The sequence below is a fragment of the Stenella coeruleoalba genome (assembly GCF_951394435.1).
Source record: "Stenella coeruleoalba genome assembly, chromosome: 7".
Classification (NCBI taxonomy): Eukaryota; Metazoa; Chordata; class Mammalia; order Artiodactyla; family Delphinidae; genus Stenella; species Stenella coeruleoalba.
This window is the reverse complement of record NC_137153.1, coordinates 89,473,108-89,495,651: the sequence shown is the minus strand read 5'-3', so window position 1 is coordinate 89,495,651 and position 22,544 is coordinate 89,473,108. Positions and strand designations below refer to the sequence as shown.

General features: G+C 47.0%; 1 protein-coding gene across 2 annotated transcripts in view; it reads left to right on the top strand.

Annotated features, from left to right (window-relative positions):
* Positions 1-16,947, top strand: part of GABBR2 (gamma-aminobutyric acid type B receptor subunit 2) — a 365,550-nt gene extending 348,603 nt beyond the window's left edge. Inside the window, exons 14-19 of one of the 2 annotated variants that reach the window (XM_079926892.1) lie at positions 4,934-5,044; positions 7,314-7,538; positions 9,370-9,552; positions 9,950-10,079; positions 13,856-13,973; positions 16,649-16,947. In XM_079926892.1, the coding sequence (XP_079783018.1) occupies positions 4,934-5,044; positions 7,314-7,538; positions 9,370-9,552; positions 9,950-10,079; positions 13,856-13,973; positions 16,649-16,814 (933 nt within the window). In that variant the 3' untranslated portion in view covers positions 16,815-16,947. Of the gene's footprint in view, positions 1-4,933; positions 5,045-7,313; positions 7,539-9,369; positions 9,553-9,949; positions 10,080-10,402; positions 11,075-13,855; positions 13,974-16,648 lie in introns of those variants that run through there. The other variant, XM_079926893.1, reaches the window with a different exon arrangement.
* The last annotated feature ends 5,597 nt before the right edge of the window (positions 16,948-22,544 follow it).

Sequence of the window (22,544 nt, the reverse complement as noted above, 5' to 3'; positions counted from 1 at the left end):
TGTGTCTATTATAGAATTGAGAAAATGAGTGAATACCTTGATGTTAGAAACCAGGGATCTCACTGTAAGAGAATAAAGATGCAAATATGGAATGGGGGAGAGGAAGCAAGAACACTGTGGTGTTGGGTTTTATTTATATCTATAGATAGATGATAAAGAGACAGAATGATGGTAGATGGATGGGTAGATAGATAGATAGGTAAAGGGGCCTAGAAGTAATGGTACCCTAGGAACAGTGAGCACATCAGTGCCCAGATTTCGGTTTCTAAATACTATTCTCTGCTACAAAGAACCAGGACTCCTCACAGAAATGGCTGATTCCAAGACTAGGGCAAGGAAGATACAAGGAGAGCCTGGAACCTCTTGTGCCAAGAGGTAGAAAAGTGCTCAAAAAAATTATGGGAGGGAGGGAGACGCAAGAGGGAAGAGATATGGGAACATATGTATATGTATAACTGATTCACTTTGTTATAAAGCAGAAACTAACACACCATTGTAAAGCAATTATACTCCAATAAAGATGTAAAAAGTAAAATAAAATAAAATAAAATTATGGGGACATGCATGTTGAAAAAACACAGAGGAGACAGCATGAGGGGGTTTCCTACTAGCCAAATCTGGAAAATTTTGAACAAAATGAATAGTAGTAGTAATGGATTATAAGACACTGAATCTAAAAGGATCCCATAAGTCTATACTGATATACATAAATGAGTGAGAGGAAAGATCTTGTTTACAATATATTGCCAAGTATATAAATGGAATGTTAGTTAGAAAATCACCATTTTGCAGCCACCAAAGTAATATGACTCAGATAGGAATCATCAATGGAAGCTGCAAGCACTGAGTTAATGTTTGTGGGGGAACAGGATACCCACACAGTCTCAAAGTATCTCCCACAGATTATTTATTAATTACAAGAGGGAACTGGTACGTTTGAAGTGGAGAGATCTGGCTGACATCACCTCAACCAGATGATCAAAAACATCACCAATAATGGGACAAAGTGCCATCAAATGCCCCTGATGTGAAACACTGAGGAGGTGAGAACATCACTTACATAGAATTCCTGCCAAGAATCCATAACCTGAATTCAGTCATGAAAACACATTCAGACAAACCCAAACTGAAGGACATTCTACAAAATAAATGGCCTGAAATATCAATGACATAACAGACTGAAGTAGGCTGAGGTCTTTTTTTTTTAATTGAAGTGTAGTTGATTTACCATGTTATGCCCATCTCTGCTGTGCAGCAAAGTGACTCAGTTATACACACATACACATGCATTTTAAAAATATTTTTAATTTTTATATTTTTTATATTTTCCATTGTGGTTTATCCCAGGAGATTGGATATGGTTCCCTGTGCTATACAGTAGGACCTTGTTCTTATCCATTCTAAATGTAATAGTTTGCATCTACCAACCCCAAACTCCTAGTCCATCCCTCTCCCTCCCTCCCTTCCCCTTGGCAACCCCAAGTCTGATCTCTATGTCTGTGTGTCTATTTCTGTTTCATACATAAGTTCATTTGTGTCATATTTTAGATCCACATATAAGTGATATCATGTGGTATTTGTCTTTCCCTTTCTGACTTCCTTCACTTAGTATGATAATCTCTAGTTGCATCCATGTTGCTGCAAACGGCACTATTTCATTCTTTTTATGGCTGAGTAGTATTCCATTGTATATATGTACTACATCTTCTTTATCCATTCATCTGTCAATGGACATTTAGGATGTTTCCATGTTTTGCCTATTGTAAATAGTGCTGCTATGAACATAGGGGTGCATGTATCTTTGAATTATAGTTTTGTCCGGGTATATGCCCAGGAGTGGGACTGCTGGATCATATGGTAATTCTGTTTTTAGTTTTCTGAGTAACCTCCATACTCTTTTCCATAGTGGCTGCACCAACTGACATTGCCACAAGCAGTGTAGGAGGGTTCCCTTTTCTCCACACCCTCTCCAGCATATGTTACTTGTAGACTTTTTTTTTTTTAATCTTTGGCTTAGGTGGGTCTTTGTTGCTGCACGCAGGCTTTCTCTAGTTGCAGTGAATGGGGGCTACGCTTCGTTGCGGTGCACAGGCTTCTCGTTGCAGTGGCTTCTCGTGTTGCAGAGCACGGGCTCTAGGCGCACGGGCTTAGTTGCTCTGAGGCATGTGGGATCTTCCCAGACCAGGGCTCGAACTCGTGTCCCCTGCATTGGCAGATTCTTAACCACTGCGCCACCAGGGAAGCCCCTAGACATTTTAGTGATGGCCATACTGATCGGTGTGAGGTGGCACCTCACTGTAGTTTTGATTTGCATTTCTCTAATAATTAGTGATGTTGAGCATCTTTTCACGTGCCTATTGGCCATCTGTATGTCTTCTTTGGTAAATGTCTGTTTAGGTCTTCTGCCCATTTTTGGATAGGGTTTTTTTTGTTGTTGAGTTGTATGAGCTGTTTGTATATTTTGGAGATTAAGCCCTTGTCAGTCACATCATTTGCAAATACCTTCTCCCAGTCCATAGGTTGTCTTTTTGGTCCCCCCATCCCCACCCAGCAGCATGCAGGATCTTGGTTCTCTGACCAGGGATTGAACCCGCGTCCCCTGCAGTGGAAGCACGGAGTCTTAACCACTGGACCACCACAGAAGTCCCTATCTTTTCGGGGGGTTTTTTGTTTGTTGTGTTTTTAAAAATTAATTAATTAATTTTTGGCTGCATTGGGTCTTCATTGCTGCACACAGGCTTTCTCTAGTTGCAGCGAGCAGGGATACTCTTGTTGCAGCGCACGGGCCTCTCACCGCAGTGGCTTCTCTTGTTTCAGAGCACGGGCTCTAGGTGCCCGGGCTTCAGTAGCTGTGGCTCACCAGCTCTAGAGTGCAGGCTCAGTAGTTGTGGCGCACGGGCTTAGTTGTTCCACGGCATGTGGGATCTTCCCGGACCAGGGCTCAAACCCATGTCCCCTGCATTGGCAGGTGGATTCTTAACCACTGTGCCACCAGGGAAGTCCCTCTTTTTGTTTTTTAATGGTTTCCTTTGCTATGCAAAAGCTTTTAAGTTTAATTAGGTCCCATTTATTTTTATTTCTACTGCTTTGGGAGACTGACCTAAGAAAACACTGGTATGATTTATGTCAGAGAATGTTTTGTCTATGTTCTCTTCTAGGAGGTTTATAGTGTCATGTCTAACGTTTAAATCTTAAGCCATTTTGAGTTTTTTTGTGTGTGCATGGTGTGAGGGTGTGTTCTAACTTTATTGATTTACATGCGGGCTGTCCAACTTTCACAGCACCACTTGCTGAAGAGACTTTTTCCCATTTTATATTCTTGCCTCCTTTGTCAAAGATTAATTGACTGGGGGAGGGTGGGAGGGAGGGAGGGAGACGCAAGAGGGAAGAGATGTGGGAGCATATGTATATGTATGACTGATTCACTTTGTTATAGAGCAGAGGCTAACACACCATTGTGAAGCAATTATACTCCTGTAAAGATGTAAAAAAAATATATATATATATAAGATCACTATGTTGTACACCTGAGACTAATATAGTACTGTAAGTAAACTATATATTAAAAAAAAGATTAATTGACTGTAGGTGTGTGGGTTTATTTCTGGGCTTCGTGAGGTCTTGAGATTGAAGAAGGAAGGGCTGATTCCAAGGCTGACTACAGACATGCTAAGTAAATGCAACGCATGGTCCTGGATTGGGTCCTTAAAGGACGTTATTGGGCCAATTAGCAAAATTTAAAAATAGGTAGTGTATTAGATAATACACTGTATCAATGTTAAATTTCCTGAATTTGGTAGGTATACATGGTTATATAAGAGAATCTCCTGTTCTTAGGAAAAACATGCTAGATATTTAGGGGTGAAGAAGGGCCAGGATGTCTGCAACTTACTCGCAAATAGTTCATTAAAAAAATATACCGGGCTTCCCTGGTGGCGCAGTGGTTGAGAGTCCGCCTGACAATGCAGGGGACGCGGGTTTGTGTCCTGGTCCGGGAGGATCCCGCATGCCGCGGAGCGGCTGGGCCCGTGAGCCACGGCCGCTGAGCCTGCGCGTCTGGAGCCTGTGCTCCGCAATGGGAGAGGCCACAACAGTGAGAGACCCACGTACCGCCAAAATACATATATATATATATACCTACAGTATATATTTTTTCACTCCCTTGTTGTCTTTTTCTCCTCTTGCCACCATCTGGCTGATTCTCTCCTGGAGTTTCTCAGTTCAAATTCCTGAGAGAGAGAACTGTGCTTGGGTTGGATCCTCTCCACCACCCCTCTTTGGGCAGAGCACCTTGCACTAGGAAACCTCATAGGTCCCTGACAAGCCTCAGATTGGCTACCTAAGGTCAGATGCTCACCCCTTGTCCAATCAACTCTGGCCCAGAGTGCATCATGTGGTACATAACACAGCTGCCACCACTGCTCCCTCCATGGAGGTGGTGGGCAAGAAGATCTCCTTCCTTATAGGGTTTGGCAGGCCCCGTGCTTGGTCTAGCCAGTAGACACTATCTCCCAACTACCTGAGTTAATTCCAGAGACACCTGAAGGCCTCCACCCCTAACTTTGTGCTTCATTCTCACCCTTACTCTTTTAACAAATGTTATAGAAAGATGCCTGCTCTGGGCCAGGTCTTGTGCTAGGTACTAGGGGCACAGAAGTGACCCAGTCCCTACTCCTGAGCTCTGACTCAAGCTGGAAATGCATGAAGAACTCCGATAACTGAAGGTCAGAGCTGAATCACGACCAACAAACAGAAGGCAGTCAACGCTGGTTGAGGCCCGAGTCCCATGGAACACAGAGATGGGGTCCAAAAGGCCTCCTGGATGGTAGCACTGGCTGTGGCTCATGGGAGGGAAAAGGGCTATGAAACAGGGACCTGGCTGCTGGGAGGGTGCCCAGTGCCATCCCTGGGTTTCTGTTTTCTCTTCACACAGCCGGACCCGGCAGGACGGGACATCTCCATCCGCCCTCTCCTAGAGCACTGTGAGAACACCCACATGACCATCTGGCTTGGCATCGTCTATGCCTATAAGGGGCTTCTCATGGTAGGTGCAGAGCGGGAGGCAGAGTGGGGGAAATGCTTCTCTGCCAGAGCTCTCTCTCCTAAGCGCCTCCATCAACATAAAAATAAACAGAGCCCCCAGGACTAAGCACTGGCTCTTTGCCAGTCTCGGTGCCTGGCACGTGTCATTTCAATCCCACAACCATCACCTGAGATAGGTACAAATAATGTCCCCATTTCACTGTGAGTGTGCCTCCCAGCTGCTACTGTCCTGCTCCCTGACAGCAGTCTGTTGGTACCCAGCGCACATTCACATCCTGTGGGAGATGAGTGGAATCATCTCCATTTGGAGATGGGGGAAATCAGGCTCAGACAAGTTAAATGATTTGCCAAAGGCCGCCTGGTAACCTCCAATTTCCAAACCCAGTACTCTTTCCACTCCATTCATCTGTTATACAAAGATCACATACCAAGCTCACCTCACACGACTGTGGAATTTCAGTTAGGAAGAACTTGAAAGGGCAGTCCCACCCGACCTTATTCTGGGTTGACCCCTGAATCTTCTCTTCACATCCTGTGCAAACCATGCCTGCAACTGCACCCTCCTCAGATCCTTCCACAGTGAAGTGAAGCCGCGATCGGCCTCTGTGGCAGAGAGGAGGCACACAGAGCCCCTGTGAGAGCAGGCATCTGGAGCACCCATCCAGCTCTGACGCACATCGCCAAGGGACCCCAGGCAGGCCATTTGGCCTTGCCTAGCCTCTGCTTCTTCCCCTCCAAGATGTGGAAAGCCACACCCAGCTGTAGGATTGAAGGCACTGCACATGAAGGAACCAGCACGAAGCAAACTTTCAACAGCGTGGTTTCCATCCCTCACCCAGTATCTGCTTCCTGGGCTTCTGGTTCCTATTTTAATTGGAATTGAAAATAATAATAAATCAGTCTGTGAGATAACACACTTAAAGGAGAGAAAAACAACTATGGTTGTAAAAAATACCAATTACAAAATAATTAACTTACTCTTATAATGGATATAACAGTTTACAACATGCTTTCACATCCATCCTCTCATTTCATCTGGACAGAAGCCCTGTGAGATAGTGTAGGCCCTTGGGATGATGTTACATGGTTCATGCAGGTGTTGGATGCCCCAGACTTCAGAGATAAGGCCAGAGGGAAAGGAAGCCTTTGCAGGACAGCCTCCTGGAGGGGCTGGACCACAGCCGAAGCCCCTGCAGCAGTCAGCAGCTGTGGTCAGCTCTCCCTCCTGCCCACACCACCATTCTACCCAGCATTCCATCTGCACTTTCTCTGCAGCCTGCCTTCCCCTCAGACAACACATGATAGCTAAACCCTCAACACCCTACTTTACATCACATTTGACTTCTACCCTATTCATTTCTGTTGGAAATGTATTGGTTAGCAGTAGAGCTGCAAGTGACAGAAAACCCACAATAATAGTAGTTTTTTTAAAAAGATAATTGCCTTCTCAGGTAAGCAAAAGGGCTGGTGTGGAGGCTACTAGAATCTGAGTTCCTTGCATCTTGTCTTCCTCATCTTCATCATACAGCTTCCACATCGTGGTCTAAGATGACTTTATGATCTAAAATGGCTGCTCAAGCTCCAGCCATCACATTCCACTCCATCTGCTAGGAAGGTGGAAGAGGAACAGCCTTTTCCTCTAAAGACACTTCCCAGAACTTGTACACACCACTTCCACCTACATGGCATTGTCTAGAACCCAGTCATATGCCACACCTAGCTTCAAGGATGGCTAGGAAATGTAGTCTCTCTACTCTGGGTGGCTATGTGCATTGGGGGGTCCCAGACACAGGGGCTCTGCCTGGTTTAACAGAAAAAAAACTAGCCTTAACTTCTAGAGACACAGTCCACTGTTGCCACCATATTGCTCTGTGGCCTTGGGCAAGCCCCTTCCTCTCTTCTGGGCCTTCAGGTTCTCTGTAGAGGGAAGGCATATGGTTGAGATTGTGTCTGAAGTTCTTTCCCACTGTGGCCTCCTGTGGGTCTGTGTGTGAACCAGTGGTGGAGGTGAAGGAGGACCAGACAGTGTAACACCCCAGTCTGCATTTCCTTGGCAGGACTCAACCCAGGGCCACAAGTGGAGACAGATTGTGGAGACAGATTATCCACAAGACCTGGCCAGCAGCAAACCCCCAGCCTCCCTCCCCCCAAGCCCCCACTTCAGAGTAGTGGGGAGGAACAGAATAACCCTTAGTTCAGTAGCTTCTCAGAACGGGAGTGTATGCCGCCACGTGGTAATGACCGTCTCCCTTTTCTGTTCACCGTTCCAGTTGTTCGGTTGTTTCTTAGCTTGGGAGACCCGAAACGTCAGCATCCCCGCACTCAATGACAGCAAGTACATTGGGATGAGCGTCTACAACGTGGGGATCATGTGCATCATCGGGGCTGCCGTCTCCTTCCTGACCCGGGACCAGCCTAACGTGCAGTTCTGCATTGTGGCCCTGGTCATCATCTTCTGCAGCACCATCACCCTCTGCCTGGTGTTTGTGCCAAAGGTACGGGGCAGGTGCCAGCAATCCCCCCGCCCTCACCACCCTGGCGTCTGGCCTCTGACTCCATCACAAGGGCACTGCTGTGTTTCTCTCACTTTCTACAAGTTTTATACACTTTTTTTTTTTTAAATGATGAACACAATTCACATCACAGAAAGTTTGGAAAATGCAGAAAAGCAAAAAACCAGATTTTTCAGAAATCTCACAGTCCTGCCACCCGAAAATAATCACTGTTAATATTTTGGTTTGGTTTTTTACTGTTAATATTTTTGATGTGTTTCCTTCCAGCTTCTTTTTTAATGGTTTAGGGCACTGATGCTTTCTCAGATATAGCTGTAATTATAGCACACTTTGCAATTTGCCTTTTTGACTTAACTTTTGCCCTTTGTATCTTCCCACATTCATAACCATTGTTGAGGGGATGTTCCATAATTTACTCAACCACTTGATCCCTTACTGGTGAGCATTACAGTTGTTTGAAGATTTTTTATATTATAAATGAACTTTTTTTTCTACATAATACATTTTCCTTGTTTCCAATTTTTCCCTTAAGGTAGAGTCACAGAATTAGTATTAGTGGGTCAAAAGGAATAACCATTTTTAACAACCACTTATGTTTTTCATTTGTCTGAAGGGCTGACCTGAGAGATATTTTCCAAACATTATCCTACCCAGCAGTGGGCAGGTGAATCAGAGGCCTTGACCCCTGCAGTAGGCTGATCTGTGTAGAGGAAAACCTGACCTTGGTAGGTCTCAAGAGTAAAAGCAGCAGCAGGAAACAGAGGTAGTTGAGAAGTCATTGACCCAAGTTAGGGAGTGTCTGCCTTAGAGAAAGGGGAGAGGAGAGATCACTGGGGGTCCCATGGCTCCTCCAGCCTCCTGGGCGCCCAGTCAGTCCCTAAGCAGTGTCAGCTCTGCTCTAGAACACCTCTGGCATACACTCCCTCCTTTAGTAGTCAACACTTTCCCAGGCTCCAGGCTCACACCACAGCTTCTCTGCCTGCATTCTGACTTCCTCTCCACTCTGTGAAAGATGCCAGATTATTCTAAGCCCAGCTCTGACGGGGTCACTCTGCTTTGTCACCACCCCTGATAGCTCCTCATTGCCTTCCTGGCTCCAGGATCAAATCCCCGACACTGGGCTGGCTTTCAGGACCATTGGATCTCCTTGTCTCCCCCAGAGAACTCTGTCCACCGTCCAACTGCCCTTCTCTATAAGTGCCCTGAGCCCTAGGCCTCCCTGCATTTGCATATGCCATTTCTTCCCCCTCGACTTCCTTTACCGTCACCATCCTCACCCCCCAGCACCATGGTGAGCACTCTGCCCTGAATGCCTCTGGCCTGGTAAAGATCCTTCCTCCATCCCTGCCCCTCACCTCTGAACCATAGGTCCTGGTGGACAGAGACCGTGGCCATGGTTCTAACAAGCACAAGCCTTCACTTTCCTCCCATTGTCTTCACAGCTGTCACCTACAGCTGTTTATTTTCTACATGGAGCTGGGCTAAGGCAGAGTGAGGCTCAGCTGGAGCCAGGCCTGAGGGGCCCTGGGTGGCCTCTGCAGGATAGCTGGGATGCGGGTGCAATCAGGATCAGGAGACCAGACACCTAGTGGCAAGGAAGAAAACCAAGACTCTGCAAGGGCAAGGGGGCTGCCCAAGGGCACACACAAAGGAGGGACAGAAACAAGTCTGAACCCAGGGCTCCAGACTCCCAGCCTGTGTCGTTCCTGGGGCCCCATGTTGCCTCCAGCGCAGGACCCGCTGGAAGCAGCTGGATGGGCATGGGAGGAAGGGCCCCAGGGTCCTCTTTTCAGCCCCACCTTTGTCCTTTCAGCTCATCACTCTGAGAACAAACCCAGACGCAGCAACTCAGAACAGACGATTCCAGTTCACTCAGAATCAGAAGAAAGAAGATTCTAAAACCTCCACCTCAGTCACCAGCGTGAACCAAGCAAGCACGTCCCGCCTAGAGGGCCTGCAGTCAGAAAACCATCGCCTGCGAATGAAGATCACAGAGGTACCTCCCACAGCACTGGTCGCCAGGGCCCCTTCCTCCCATTTGAGTCCCTCTGCCCTGTTCAGGGACTTTCCGGGCTGCCGCTCCCCACCACGTCCCCTCTAGAGCATCCCCACATCATGGCCGTGCAGTCCCATCTACCGTCGTTATGGCTGCAAGAACCAAAAGGAACATGAACTAGACAGATACGGTTTGTCAGAATCTGACAGGAGTTTATTACCCACCTAGCCCAGGCTCTGGGGTCCAGCAATGACCGATTCAAGATATCCTCAGAAAGAAAGGAGTTCTTAAAGATTTGTGATTATACTAGTGAGTTGGGAAAACTCAGTTTTCCACCTGGGGCCAGGGCAGGGGCTGGGCCGGGGGCTCTGACTCAGCGGGAGCCTTTGTTTTCTAGCTGGACAAAGACTTGGAAGAGGTCACCATGCAGCTGCAGGACACGCCAGAAAAGACCACCTACATTAAACAGAACCACTACCAAGAACTCAATGACATCCTCAACCTGGGGAACTTCACTGAGAGCACAGGTAAGAGGAGGTGGGACCCCTGGGTATGAGACACTAGCCGTCCATTTTACAGATGAAGAAACTGAGGCTCAGAGAGGGGGGTGGGGCAGGTCTGAAGTCACACAAGCCAAGCTGGAGTATCTGGAACCCACATCTACTGAGTGCAGTTCAGCGTTTGTTTGGAGCCCCACCTGGGGATCCACCTATGCACGGGGCTTCTTTTTCTCAGTCCCTTGGGCTCCAGTTCCATGTGTACCCCACATGGCCAGCATTCCCAGCGTTCTGACTGGGGGCACATTGTTCTTAGTGAATAATGTACTCATAATTCTTCCAACATTTCACAGTTTCAAACACACCTCATCAACGTACAGGAAAGGAACGGTCAGTAAGATGACATGACATTCGATCCCACCAACCACCTGGGAAATAACACAGTCCATTTTTTGCCTACATTTAGGCAAAATTTTAAAAAGATTACCAGTGTTGATAAGAGCGTATGGAAATGGACACTCTCCTGCAATGTTTTGGAAGTCGGTCTGGCACTCTCCAGAAGTCTGATGTTAAGCCCCTTGACTAGCAATTCCCCTAGCGGGAGGCTTCCCCTTGGAAATAATCCCACAGGGTCAAAGGTATAGATGCATAGTGCTTATCATAACACTACTTGTAGGCGAGAAAAGCTGGAATTAACTTACATGTTCATCATTTGGAGTGGTTTCATGAATTATGATACAGCAAAACAAGGCATATAATACGGTTATTAAAAAGTAAGGTGCATCTCTTTGTACAGATATGAAAGATCTCTAAATGAGAAAAGCAGTATGAAGACAAGCACTATGATACAATATGCACACACATGTATGTGTATATGTGTGTGTGTGTGTGTGTAAGTGCATTTTTCAAAAGGTCTGGTAGAACAAACACCAGATTGTTAACAGTATCCACCTGTGGGAAAGGGACAATATGCGTGGAGAGTGGGTGAGAAGGGATTCTTTTATGTTTCATTTTATATACTTCTCTACTGTTTGCATCTTGTCATTAGCATATATTCATTAATTTTATAAAATTTGTTTAAATCAATGAAAAATCTTTAGTTTTATTATTACAAAAGAATTATTATATAATTCTTATTATATTAGATGTTGATTGTTTAAAAATGTCTAGATTCAGATAAGTAAAAAGGAAACTGAAAGAATAAAAATTATTCCTGATTATTTTAGTATCTAGTAAAGGTGAGCATTTCAAATTAGTGGAGAAAAGTGAATTATTCAATAAATTTCATTGGGATAAATGGGCAGCCATCTGGAAAAGAATAAAGTTAGATCCTTACCTCACAACTTACACAAAAATAAATTCCAGATGGATAAAAGATTTAAATATAAAAAGTGAAAACCATGAATGTACTAGAAGAAACCATAGGAGAATTTCTTTTGTAATCTCAGCAGGAGGGAAACCTTTTCAGTTTGATGCAAAACAGAGAAACCATAAAAAAAAAAGTTGATGAATTTAAATACAAAAGAAATTTTGTTAACAATGTGAAAGCCATCATAAGTACAGTCAAAAAATCAAACTAAGCCAAAAAATATTATCTCAGGTAATAAGCTTATTCTCTTATATAAAAAGAAATTATATGTAATTATATACAAAGTATATGTAACTATATACAAACTAATAAGAAAAAGACCAACAAACCAAAAGAAAAATGGGCAAAAGAGAGTTCTCATTAAAGGAAATACAAGTGGTTCTTATGTTTATGAAAAGATGCTCAGTCTCCCTCCTCATTAAAGGAATGCAAATTAATTTGCAGTGAAATACCATTTTTACCTATAAGACTAACAAAGATCAGAGATCAAAAAGTTGCTGAGAGTGGGAGGCAACAGGTGGCGAAACACTGCTGCCCGAAATAGAAATTGTTCTGACCCAGCAACTCCAATTTGGGAATTTATCCTAAGGATATACAGTCAACTCTCATTACTCACAGTAATCGTGTTCTACAAAGTCCCTGTGAACTGTGAATTCCTAGCGGAGACACAGGGTTAGGTTCCTGCAAGCATCTCCCAGGTGGACATTTTCATCAACTGATCAATACATAATTTTGTTTTATGTGTGTTTCTACTGGAAGACACCTTGTTTAATAAACATTGTTGATTCATTAACACTGAACTCATAGCCAACAGCACTGTAACTCATATCTGAACAACACATCTAACACACATTTTCTCCATCTGGCACATCACGGCTTAGGAGAACACTGGATAGCACTTCAGCACTAGGCTTGGGAGCCATTTTAAACAGCGAAAGCACCAACACAACGCACAAAAATGTGAAAAACGTGGTACTTCATAGACCACAATAAGGATACTTATTTATAATATGAGTGGTAAAACAAGAAGGCAGAGCCTTGTTCAACCTCAGCTGGGAGAGCGACTCAGATTTTTGATGCTCTGCGTGTGTTATCGAATGACAGTGAAAGCACCACGAGTATTGACTCTGGGGTTACAAATAAATTTTAGCAAGTAGGCGAGTTCACAAACACAGAATCTATGAACGAAGAGGATTGACTGTATTCACATGGATGCAAAATGACACACATGTAAGGCTGCCCTAACCCTAACCCTGCAGCAGAAAAAGAAAACACCCATACTCTTTTTTAATATAAATTTACTTATTTTGGCTGTGTTGGGTCTTAGTTGCTGCGCACGGGCTTTCTCTAGTTGCGGCAAGTGGGGGTACTCTTCATTGTGGTGCACAGGCTTCTCATTGCAGTGGCTTCTCTTGTTGCGGAACATGGGCTCTAGGCACGCGGGCTTCAGTAGTAATGGCTCGAGGGCTCTAGAGCGCAGGCTCGGTAGTTGTGGCGCACGGGCTTAGCTGCTCTGCGGCATGTGGGATTCCTGGACCAGGGCTTGAACCCATGTCCCCTGCACCATGTCTTAACCACTGTGCCACCAGGGAAGCCCAACACCCATACTCTTTTCCAAACCAAATGAATCCACATCTCTTAGGTGGGGGCCCTGTTTTTACATTTCATATTTCTTTAGTTCTCTCCAGGTGGTTCTGAAGCACAAAGATGGTTGAGAGCATCATGTTTTGTGGCTACACAGTATTTCTGTGAATGGAGGCCCCATACGTGCATATTAGTCTGTAACTAATCCATTATTACCCGACAAATTCGGGTTAGTTTCAACTTTCTGATATTGTAAACAATGTGGATTTGAACATCTTTTGTATAGTTTCACAAACATCCTTAATTATTTCTTTGGGATAGTTCCTGAAAGTGGAAATTCTGGGTAAAACACATACTTTTTATAGTGTTTGATGCTTATTGACAGTACCTGCCAGAAAGACTATGCCGGTTTATACTCCCACCAGCAGTTTACTATTATTATTCTTTTCAGACTTAGCAATCTTATGGAAAATATACCTTGGAGTTCTTTTTTTTCTTTGTCATTATATTCCTAATGCACCCGTGAAAAGGACATTCATATTAGAACCTCTCATTTCTAAGTTATGTTGCCTACATTTGTCGACTCGATTCCCTTTTTTTCTTGGAGAAAGGGAGGTCCCACGGCACACTATCCACATCCCCAGCACGCCACTTCCATCCCTGGACAGGGGCTTCTCGGCTCCCTGCCTTGGTCTCCGGAGAGTGGCTCAGGGACCATGGCTTAGAGAACACAAAGGGAAGATGGGCTCTTTTGCATTCTCTCTCCTTGGGCAGTATCCTAAAAATGACTGCACTGTTGATTTTTAAAAATTAAGTTTACAGAATTATTGCAGTATTGTTGTTTTGCATTCAGATGGCGGAAAGGCCATTTTAAAAAACCACCTCGATCAAAATCCCCAGCTACAGTGGAACACGACAGAGCCCTCTCGAACATGCAAAGATCCTATAGAAGATATAAACTCCCCAGAACAGTAAGTACCTTCTCCTTCAGAATTACTGCCCAAGACTACATTCCTCCTACACAAGAGTTTACATTTGGCACCATGTTTTCACATGCATTACTTTGTTTGAACTCTATAGTAATCTCATGATGCAGGTCAAATTACACTGCTTATATTACACATAAGACGACTAATATTCAAAAAGGGGAGGTGACTTGCCAAAGCTTACCAGTTGCTAAATGCAGGAGATGATAGGATTTGAACTTGGGTGTCTCCAACATCAAATCCCATGTTCTCTGCCTTTGTTACATATAAAATGAATACATTTACTTAACACCAATTTACTGAGACCTACTATGTATCAAGCACAGCACTGAAGAAAACAGACAAAAATCCTTCCCTTCATGGAGTTTACATTCTATCTGGGAAGACAATAACTTAACAAAAAAGCAAAACCTAGTATGTTATGTTAAATGATAGGTGCTTTGGAGAAAAACTAAGCAGGAAAGGAGTTAGGGAGTATAATTTTACACAGGGAGGTCAGAGCAAACTTGGTGAGGTGACATCTAAGCAAAGACCTGGACATCTCCAGTAGCTTTGTCCCCACTGGCAATTTTTAGTTCTTCCCAGTTTACAGCGGATTAGAAGCAGCAATTAGAAATGTCAACTCTGAAACTTGTTCCCTGGGAAGTGACAACAAGGGGAGAGGAACCAGCAAAGGGAGCCCAATCACCAACTGCAGTGTCATTTGGGGCCATTTAGTCTTAGAGCTAGTAGCCTCTCAACCCAATTAGCTCCAGGGCCTCGCAGCTGGCAGTCCAATATAATTACTGATGGTTACATGGCATTCATCAGTGGTCTACCTATTAGTTGCCTGCACCACAGTGCAAGCACCTTTAGGGTAAGGTTTAAGTCCTTCCTATGTCCCTTGGACTGAACACAGCTTCCAGCACTGAGTAGGTTTTTGGCAATGAATTAATGAAAAGGCAAACAGGATCCCAGCAGACAGCAGAATGTGTGGCTCTGACAACCACACACAGATGCCCACCCTGCCTGGGATGCTCAGACAGAACACCCTTTCCCAGGTCAAGTTCATTCTTCAGCTCCCCATTTTCCTGGACTCTGCCAACACCAATGACATTATACAAGCTCAACTTTAATTTCCAGATGAAGTCTCCAACACACTAATCTCTCATGAGCACCTGGGAAGGGTCTCTTGGGAGAAGCCCTCTGGCCAGCAGGTCCTTAGGGAGTGGGGGCAGCACTGCATCTGTCCCCATCCATCTCAGAACCCCACCAATGCATACACCCCAGGGCGCACCCTGGTGGGCTGAGGCAGCCTCTGTGAGTTGATTTGCCACCCCACAAAGCACTGTGGTTCAACAGAAGAAGCAAGAGTCACACCTTCCCCAGTTCTGGTTGTTTCTGTGAGCAAGTTACACAAACTCTGTACCCTTCTCTCATCTTTATAATGGGAACAGCAGTGCTTCTTTTGCCTATTGGGTTTTGTGAAGGTCTGGGGTTTTTCCCACCTGAGTTGCCAGGCCTGGGGAACACAAGGAGGCCTGAGAGTTCAGGGAATGCAACTTCCCAGATGCAGTGGGAAACTGCACAAAACACAGCCGAGCAGGGGAGCAGTGGCCTGGGCACATCCGCCAAAGCAGCCTTCACAACAAATAAGGTGATTTACTCTCCTGCCTGCTGGTCATGAGGACTGATGAGAAGGCAAGCGGAACGGTGTGGCAGTGAGCAGGTAGTCAGAAGGCTGCTCCCTCTTCACTCCGCTCCTCCATCAGTCCTGTTTACCCAGCCCCTGACTCAGCCCGGCCTCAGATTTTTTTCTGGCTGCCTTTCTGGGAATTTACCAGAAATTCCTTGTTCTGGGGGCATAGAGAAGGAAGGAGCTCACTCTCTGAGGGGGTTAGCACAAAAATGATGACATTTAAACTGGATCTTAGAGGGAAAGCAGTCATCAGATGGGAAAGCAGAGGAAGAGCTATCTAGGCCGGGGAAACAGCATGTGCAGAGGCATGGAAGATGCCTCCCCATAAGCAGGGTTTTAGGGGAAACTAGCCACCAGAGGGTAATAAGGTTTTCGGGGAGAGGGGGTAGAAGGTTCACCTGGAGAATTTGACAAGAGGCAGATCTTGGGGAGCCCTGAATGCCCCATCCCAGTGTTGGAGAGAAAACGCTAGTCACCAAAGAAGCCGAAAGACCAGGAAGGAACCTTTTTGGAATTGGCCCAGCAAGAGGGACTGAGGTCCTGGACAAGAGACAGTGGCAGAGAAGCCAATAAGGAAGGACAGAGCAGCTGAGAAGCCTTTCAGGGATGGAACCCAAAGCCAAGGCCATTCGGGGACTGGCAAGAGTAGCGAAATGAGAGCTGTCTGGGTTTGCAGCAAAGCCCTGTTCGAAGGGCAAGGCCTTATTCTTAAAAATCACTGGAAGCTCGAGAAGCCTGCCTCCTCCTTGCTGCCGTTGCTCTGGTTATTCCCGGGGCAGCAGCTGGCACAGGCAGGCCTGCATTAAACACCTGCCAGATGGATGAGTGGTTAGATGACAGGATGGACAGATCTTGGATTCAGAGAGAAGTTAGCTTCTTAGCACCACCATCAGCTTCTTAGCCAAAGCGACTCCAAAGGCCTTCCTGGTGAGCAGCCCACTAGCCTTCACTAACACCCCCCTTCTTTCTCTCCCTGCCACAGCATCCAGCGCCGGCTGTCCCTCCAGCTCCCCATCCTCCACCACGCCTACCTCCCGTCCATTGGAGGCGTGGACGCCAGCTGTGTCAGCCCCTGCGTCAGCCCCACCGCCAGCCCCCGCCACAGACACGTGCCACCCTCCTTCCGAGTTATGGTCTCGGGCCTGTGAGGGCGGGAGGCCTGGGGCCGGGGCCTCCCCCGCGACGGAACCACACGGAGCAGAGGCATCTGCTACAGGAACCCTGTCAGCTCTGGCCGCGGAGAAGCTGGCGCGACGGCTGGCCTTGCGGGACTGCTCGATGGCACGGAGTGCACAAGATGGGGGGCACTTGGCACCTGACCTCGCGCCTTATTTGTGAAGTTTTCATTCTTTCACAAAGAAGAGGAATGAAAATGACTTCTTCCTTAATGTCTGCAAAGGAGGAGGAGCTAGGATATTTGAAACTTGGCAAAAAAAAAAAAATCCTAGACAAGGAGAAAGTCACTAGAACTCCAGCTAGAAGTCACTGAGTGGCCCTGAGCAGCCTTGAAAAGAGGCGAGGGGCTTCTGGAGAAACCGCCTCTGCCTCTGCACACATGCCACCGGCTGTGGCCTCCCAAGCCAGCCCTTCTCCCCTCTGGGGAAGGAGGTGGGCAGGGCAGCCAGGCTCCCAGCTGCCAGTCGAGCCAACCCCAGCCTTCCTGGAACAGGGAGTCTACAGGGAGGGCAGCCGGGCACAGCTCTGTGGGCCGAGGGCTGGGGTACCGGAGCAGGCTGACTCGCATGCCTCCCGGTGGGACTTACTCTCTGATAAATGCCACACATTAATACAATAACACCCGTTCCGGGACCGTGGGGATTTAGGGCACGTCACTGCAGACACGCTCTGCAGCATTCACCCACAGTCGGCCATGCACCCACCACGTCAGCCATGTCCTTGTGTTCGTATCAGGTGTTCCCCATAATAAGGGGGGCACCCGAGCTAATCATAGAATGTCTGTTCCCAGCAAACACGATAAAGAAAGATTGTGCACTTTAACCTCTCTCATCAGGGCCCAAGGGCTGGCTGGGGTTTTGTTTTGTTTTTTTCCACTGACTTTGTTTCTGACCAAAGTGAATCAGGGGCATCTGCTAGAAGACATCCCTGTAGTCACGGGGAGAGAGTTGCTAGCTGCGGGCTTCCCTTAACTTCCAGAAGGCAGCCTTCATTGGGACAAGCCGGCAAGCTCTGCCCTTGGGGGTCCCAGGGGTGATCAGTCAGCACACTGATTCTCATTCATAAGATCACTCTTCCCTTTTAAACGAACCCCAAAGAGCACTGGCCTGGGAGTCACAAAGACCTGGGTTCAAGTCCTTGCTCCACTGCTGACTCCCTCCATGACCTTGGGCAAGTCACTTGTGTCTCTCTGAGCCTCAGTTTCCCCTCTCTAACAAACTGGGGTTGAAATAACACCTGTCCTGCCCTACCTCACAGGGTCACTCTGAAGATCAAAACTTGATCTCATCCAGGAAAGCTTCATACCAAACAGTGAAGCGGCCCTGACCCATGAGGTATCAGGATGACCATGACCTTCAGCCCTCAGGACAGATGGGGCTGTGGCCCAGAGAAGCTCCCAGCACAGCCCTATACCAGTATCTACCTGGCTGGAGAGAGGTGGATCCCGATGATTTCTGTGACATTCCTGGGACAGGTTCATTTGCTAAAGAAAGGCCTGAATGACAATGTCCCGGACGTCTGCACAACTGAGCAGTCGCTCAACTCCCTAAAGAACCCTAATGGCAGCTTCAACAGGCAGGCAATAATCTCTTCCCAGACCACTGAAGTCAGGAATACAGTGTTGTCACCACCAGGGTTTGACAAAAGGGCCCATGGGAATCTTACCATCACGAACATTTCAAAACACCCTATTTCACGTAGCATAGAGTTCTCCTCCCCTCCCCCAAAGAGAGGTTATGGAGGTACTGTAGCTTTTAGGGGGGAAAAAAATGTTTAAAAAAAATGTTAACACATCACAGGTCAAGTTGAAGTCACTGTCTGTTTAGGCACTAAAAATCGGTGTTGTTACTCACTGTGTATTACAGTATTTACTTTCTTTCTTGATTTCACCAAACCAGATTTAATTTAAAGGACCACATTAATTTTTCAAAGGGAAAGAAACAATTCATTGTACATAATGTATACACGCACACAGAAACAATACCTGTAGAAATATTAATCCAGCATAGCAGGAAAGAAAAAAAGAAAAAGCACTGGACAGTCGGAGGTGAGTGTGTGCATCTGTGACCCACTGTGACTCCTGAGCGTGCACAGTCTTCTAGGTTAACCCACACAGTACATTCTCTGTCTTAATGATACTGTAGGTTCACCTGTTTTTTTTTAAATTTCCCCACAAATAACAAGACCCACAGAAGTGACTCTAGCTATTTAACGGTTCTGTCCTTTTATATGCAGCAAACACCATACACTTCCGAAGAGGCTTCAGCCTGAAGGTGTTTTCCAATGTTAGTGCACAAACGCTTTAAATTAGACTGGAACTGCCAGAATCAAATGTAAATGAGGAATTTCTCGTACCCCTATTGCATGGTATCAATTTTTAATAAATTGTTGCAAATTTGTTTTTATGAATAAAAGGAAGAAAACTGTTGTCTTTAATGCCTACTCTTCCCAAAGTGCAGGTCAAATCAGGCCATATTCTCCGGCTAAGAAACTCAGGGAAAGGCTCTGGGGGTGCCTGCTCAGCATGGTCCCTTCCTTCAGAAGCTGCCTTCCCCTGGCTTCTGCAGGCAGTAGCAGAGCAGCCTGTTACCATGTGGTGATAGATCCAGGGGTGAGAACCTGGCCTGAGCTGGGCCAGTAAGTCCCTTCCCCATGCAGAGAAATTAGCCACGAAAGAGAAAAATGAAGCCAGCACAGAGAAACAGGATCAAGGGATGGGTCCTGATAGTGTCCACGCACCGGGTCAGCTGTTCCTGAAAGCCAGCAGCACCCTCGTCTTTCCCGTGCTGGGATGTTCAGACCTTCCTCAGATTCTCAGTTCTCCCAATAAATCACCCTTTTTGCCTAGGTTAGTTCAAGTTCAGTTCCCATCAGTTGCAACCAAAAGGTTCCTGACCAGTCTAGAACGCTCACTGCCTCCCGAGGCCCGACTCCCTGCCTCTCCAGCCCCGAGTCCAGGCCATGACAGCCTCTGGAGACTTGGTCTCATGCTCCTTCCAGACTCATCAGCCTCCTCCCCCAGACCCTATAGACTGTTTGCACTTCCTCCACTGCACTGGGCCCTCAGCCTGCAGCTCCATCTCAGGTCCACCCCATCCTTCAACGTCCCATCCAAAACCTCCTCTTAGTTCCCCCGACTTGAAATCCTCTCTTCCACTGTCCCTGTCTCACCACACCTGGTAAAGCCTCACACTGGCCCTTCCTCTCCACCCCAGACAATGAGATCCCCAAGGATGGGAGTCACATCTACTTCCTCAATGTCCTACCCAGCATCAGGCCCTCCCACTGGCTCAGAACATTCCTTGATGAGGCTTTTGCAGAGTTGAACATTTTGGCTGAGGCGTGTCCATATTGGTTTCCGGGTCTGGAAGACAGAGTAAGGCCAGAGTGGCCTAAAGAGGGCAGGGAGGCCTGAAGCCATGTGACTAGGTGTGAGCCCCAGATACGGGGGGCTGGACCCAGTCTAGAGTTTCCTAGTACACAGGGTCCTCAGTGGTGAGCCTGCTGAGGAAAAGGGCTCCTGAATACTGACCACCTTTTAGACAGCCCTCCTATGGGATATAGGATGTTCAAGGGTGGGGAACAGGTCCAACAAGATAAGGAACTTACCCAAGGTCACCTAGGGAGTCATGGCAAGGGCAGGAACAGAACCAGAATCCTGATTGGTCTTCCTTCTCGACCTGACCTAGACTCACAGAAATTAAGAGCTAAGAAGGAACTGTGGGGTCATCTTGTCCAACCCCTCACTTTATAGGTGGGGCAAGTGAGGCCCAGTGACAGGAGCCAAGGCCGACCTGAAGGTCCTGAGAGGGCAGGCATGGAACCTGGATTTCCTGGCTTTACGATCTAGCTCCTTCCTCACGCCTGACCCAGAACCACAGATAGAACAACCACAGCAGGGAGACATTTCTCCACCACCTCAGGTTCTTGAGAAATCTTCCTATTTTCCCACTAAATATGGAATCAACTGATAAAAAATTTGGTCTTTCCTCTGAACACATCTGAAAAATGTCCACAGGGCTGAAGAAAATGCTCATCACCATCATCAGTAGAGTTCTTCATGCCTTGCTTGGCCTTGGGGAACAGGTTTGTGGTAACAGAAGTCTAAAGGAAAGGACCCAAGAGCAGCCGGCACTTAATTCTTTCAAATAGGGTTCTCTTTGTCTTCCTTTGGTTATGATTGGCTTATTTCTGAGGTAAAACTAAAATAAAAAATATTTCCCAGCCTCAAAGAGAGGCAATCTGGAGTTGAGAAAGTACTGCTTGGTGGTCTCCTCACCCTGTGCTGTGCAGACAACCCTGGGATCTGCTCTGAAGGAAGATGGGAAGAGGTTTCTAGAAACAGGGAACCTGGGGCACCAGCCAGAGCCCTGACTTTCCAGGCAGTTCCCCACGCTCAGCAGTCTCCTCTCTACAAGGATCCTCCTGGGGCCTGACTCTAGAGGCTTAGAAGCCAGTGACACAGAGAGGAGGTGGTGCTGGGTTAAAAAAAACAAAAAAAACACCAGTGGTCACTGGCTGCTCTGCCAATCCATCCTGTTCCTGCCCCTCCCCTGGCAGCACAGCCCTATGCACAGCAGCACAGGGGAGGAGAGGGACCTATGGGAGGGAATCTGGAGGGACCATCCTTGCTCCCATCCCTATACACAGGGATTGGCTCAAAGATGTGCTCATTACCTAAGCCCAGCCAATCAGAGCCCATCCAGGGTTTTGGCCAGAGTTTTCAGGAGGTCTCAAACCTTGCCCTCCAACCAGAAAGAAATGAAGAGAGAGAAACTGAGCTCTGGTGACATCATTTGGGCTCAAGAATCAGCAATCCCTAAAGATACATCTGCCCTTGAGCTTCTCAGTTTTCAGCTAATATTATACATCTCTTTTTCTACTTACAGAGTAGGGTTTCCATCACTTAGAACCAAAAGAAATCTGTGGGAATCAGGGGGTTCCACATGAGGGCTCCTTGTCTGAAACCTCTGAGAATTCTGCCCTCTTCCCTTCCCCTAGCTTTGAGGAGACATTAGAGAAACAGTTCCCTGTTCCCACACACACCATTGAGCAGGGAGGGTGGGTAAGGGGCATGGGGGCCTTAGAAGCCTCAGGCGGCTAAAGAAGGGTCAGTGGGCCAGGCTGTGTAGCCCCAGGAAGGGCTCTGTGTCTGTTCCATGCTCTCTGCCCTTGTCCCCTGCCTGTGCCCCACCTCCCTGGCTGGTCACACCTTACTTGGCCCTGAGGAGCAGGGTTTGTGAGGTCCTGGGCAGTAAATGATTAACATATTCTCTTGAAGAGAAAATGAGTTCCCACCTCACCTCCACCCCATGCCCGAAACCCCTGCCAAGTCCCATAGGCTCAGTCATGCCTGGTCTGAACTTGTGTGGTCCTGGGTGGGTACTGCCTGAACATTACTATTCACCACCTGGTTCCTCCAGGTCTCACTTTCAGGAGCTCCAAGCCCCCAGTGGGGCATCCACTGAGCCCCTGCTCTTCGTCAGGGCCTGTGCTGGGCACCAGGAAACAACAGTGAACAGGACACAGGTCTCACAAAGCTCACAGAGTAATGGGGAAACAGGCGCATAAAGAAGAAAACGATGACAGCATATGATAAGCACTGAGCTCAGAATGCGGAGCCAGAGGATGCTTCCTGGCAGAGGGTGGAGGGGGTAACCTTCATACAGGGCTGGCTTTGTGGGCATATGACCGGTATAGTT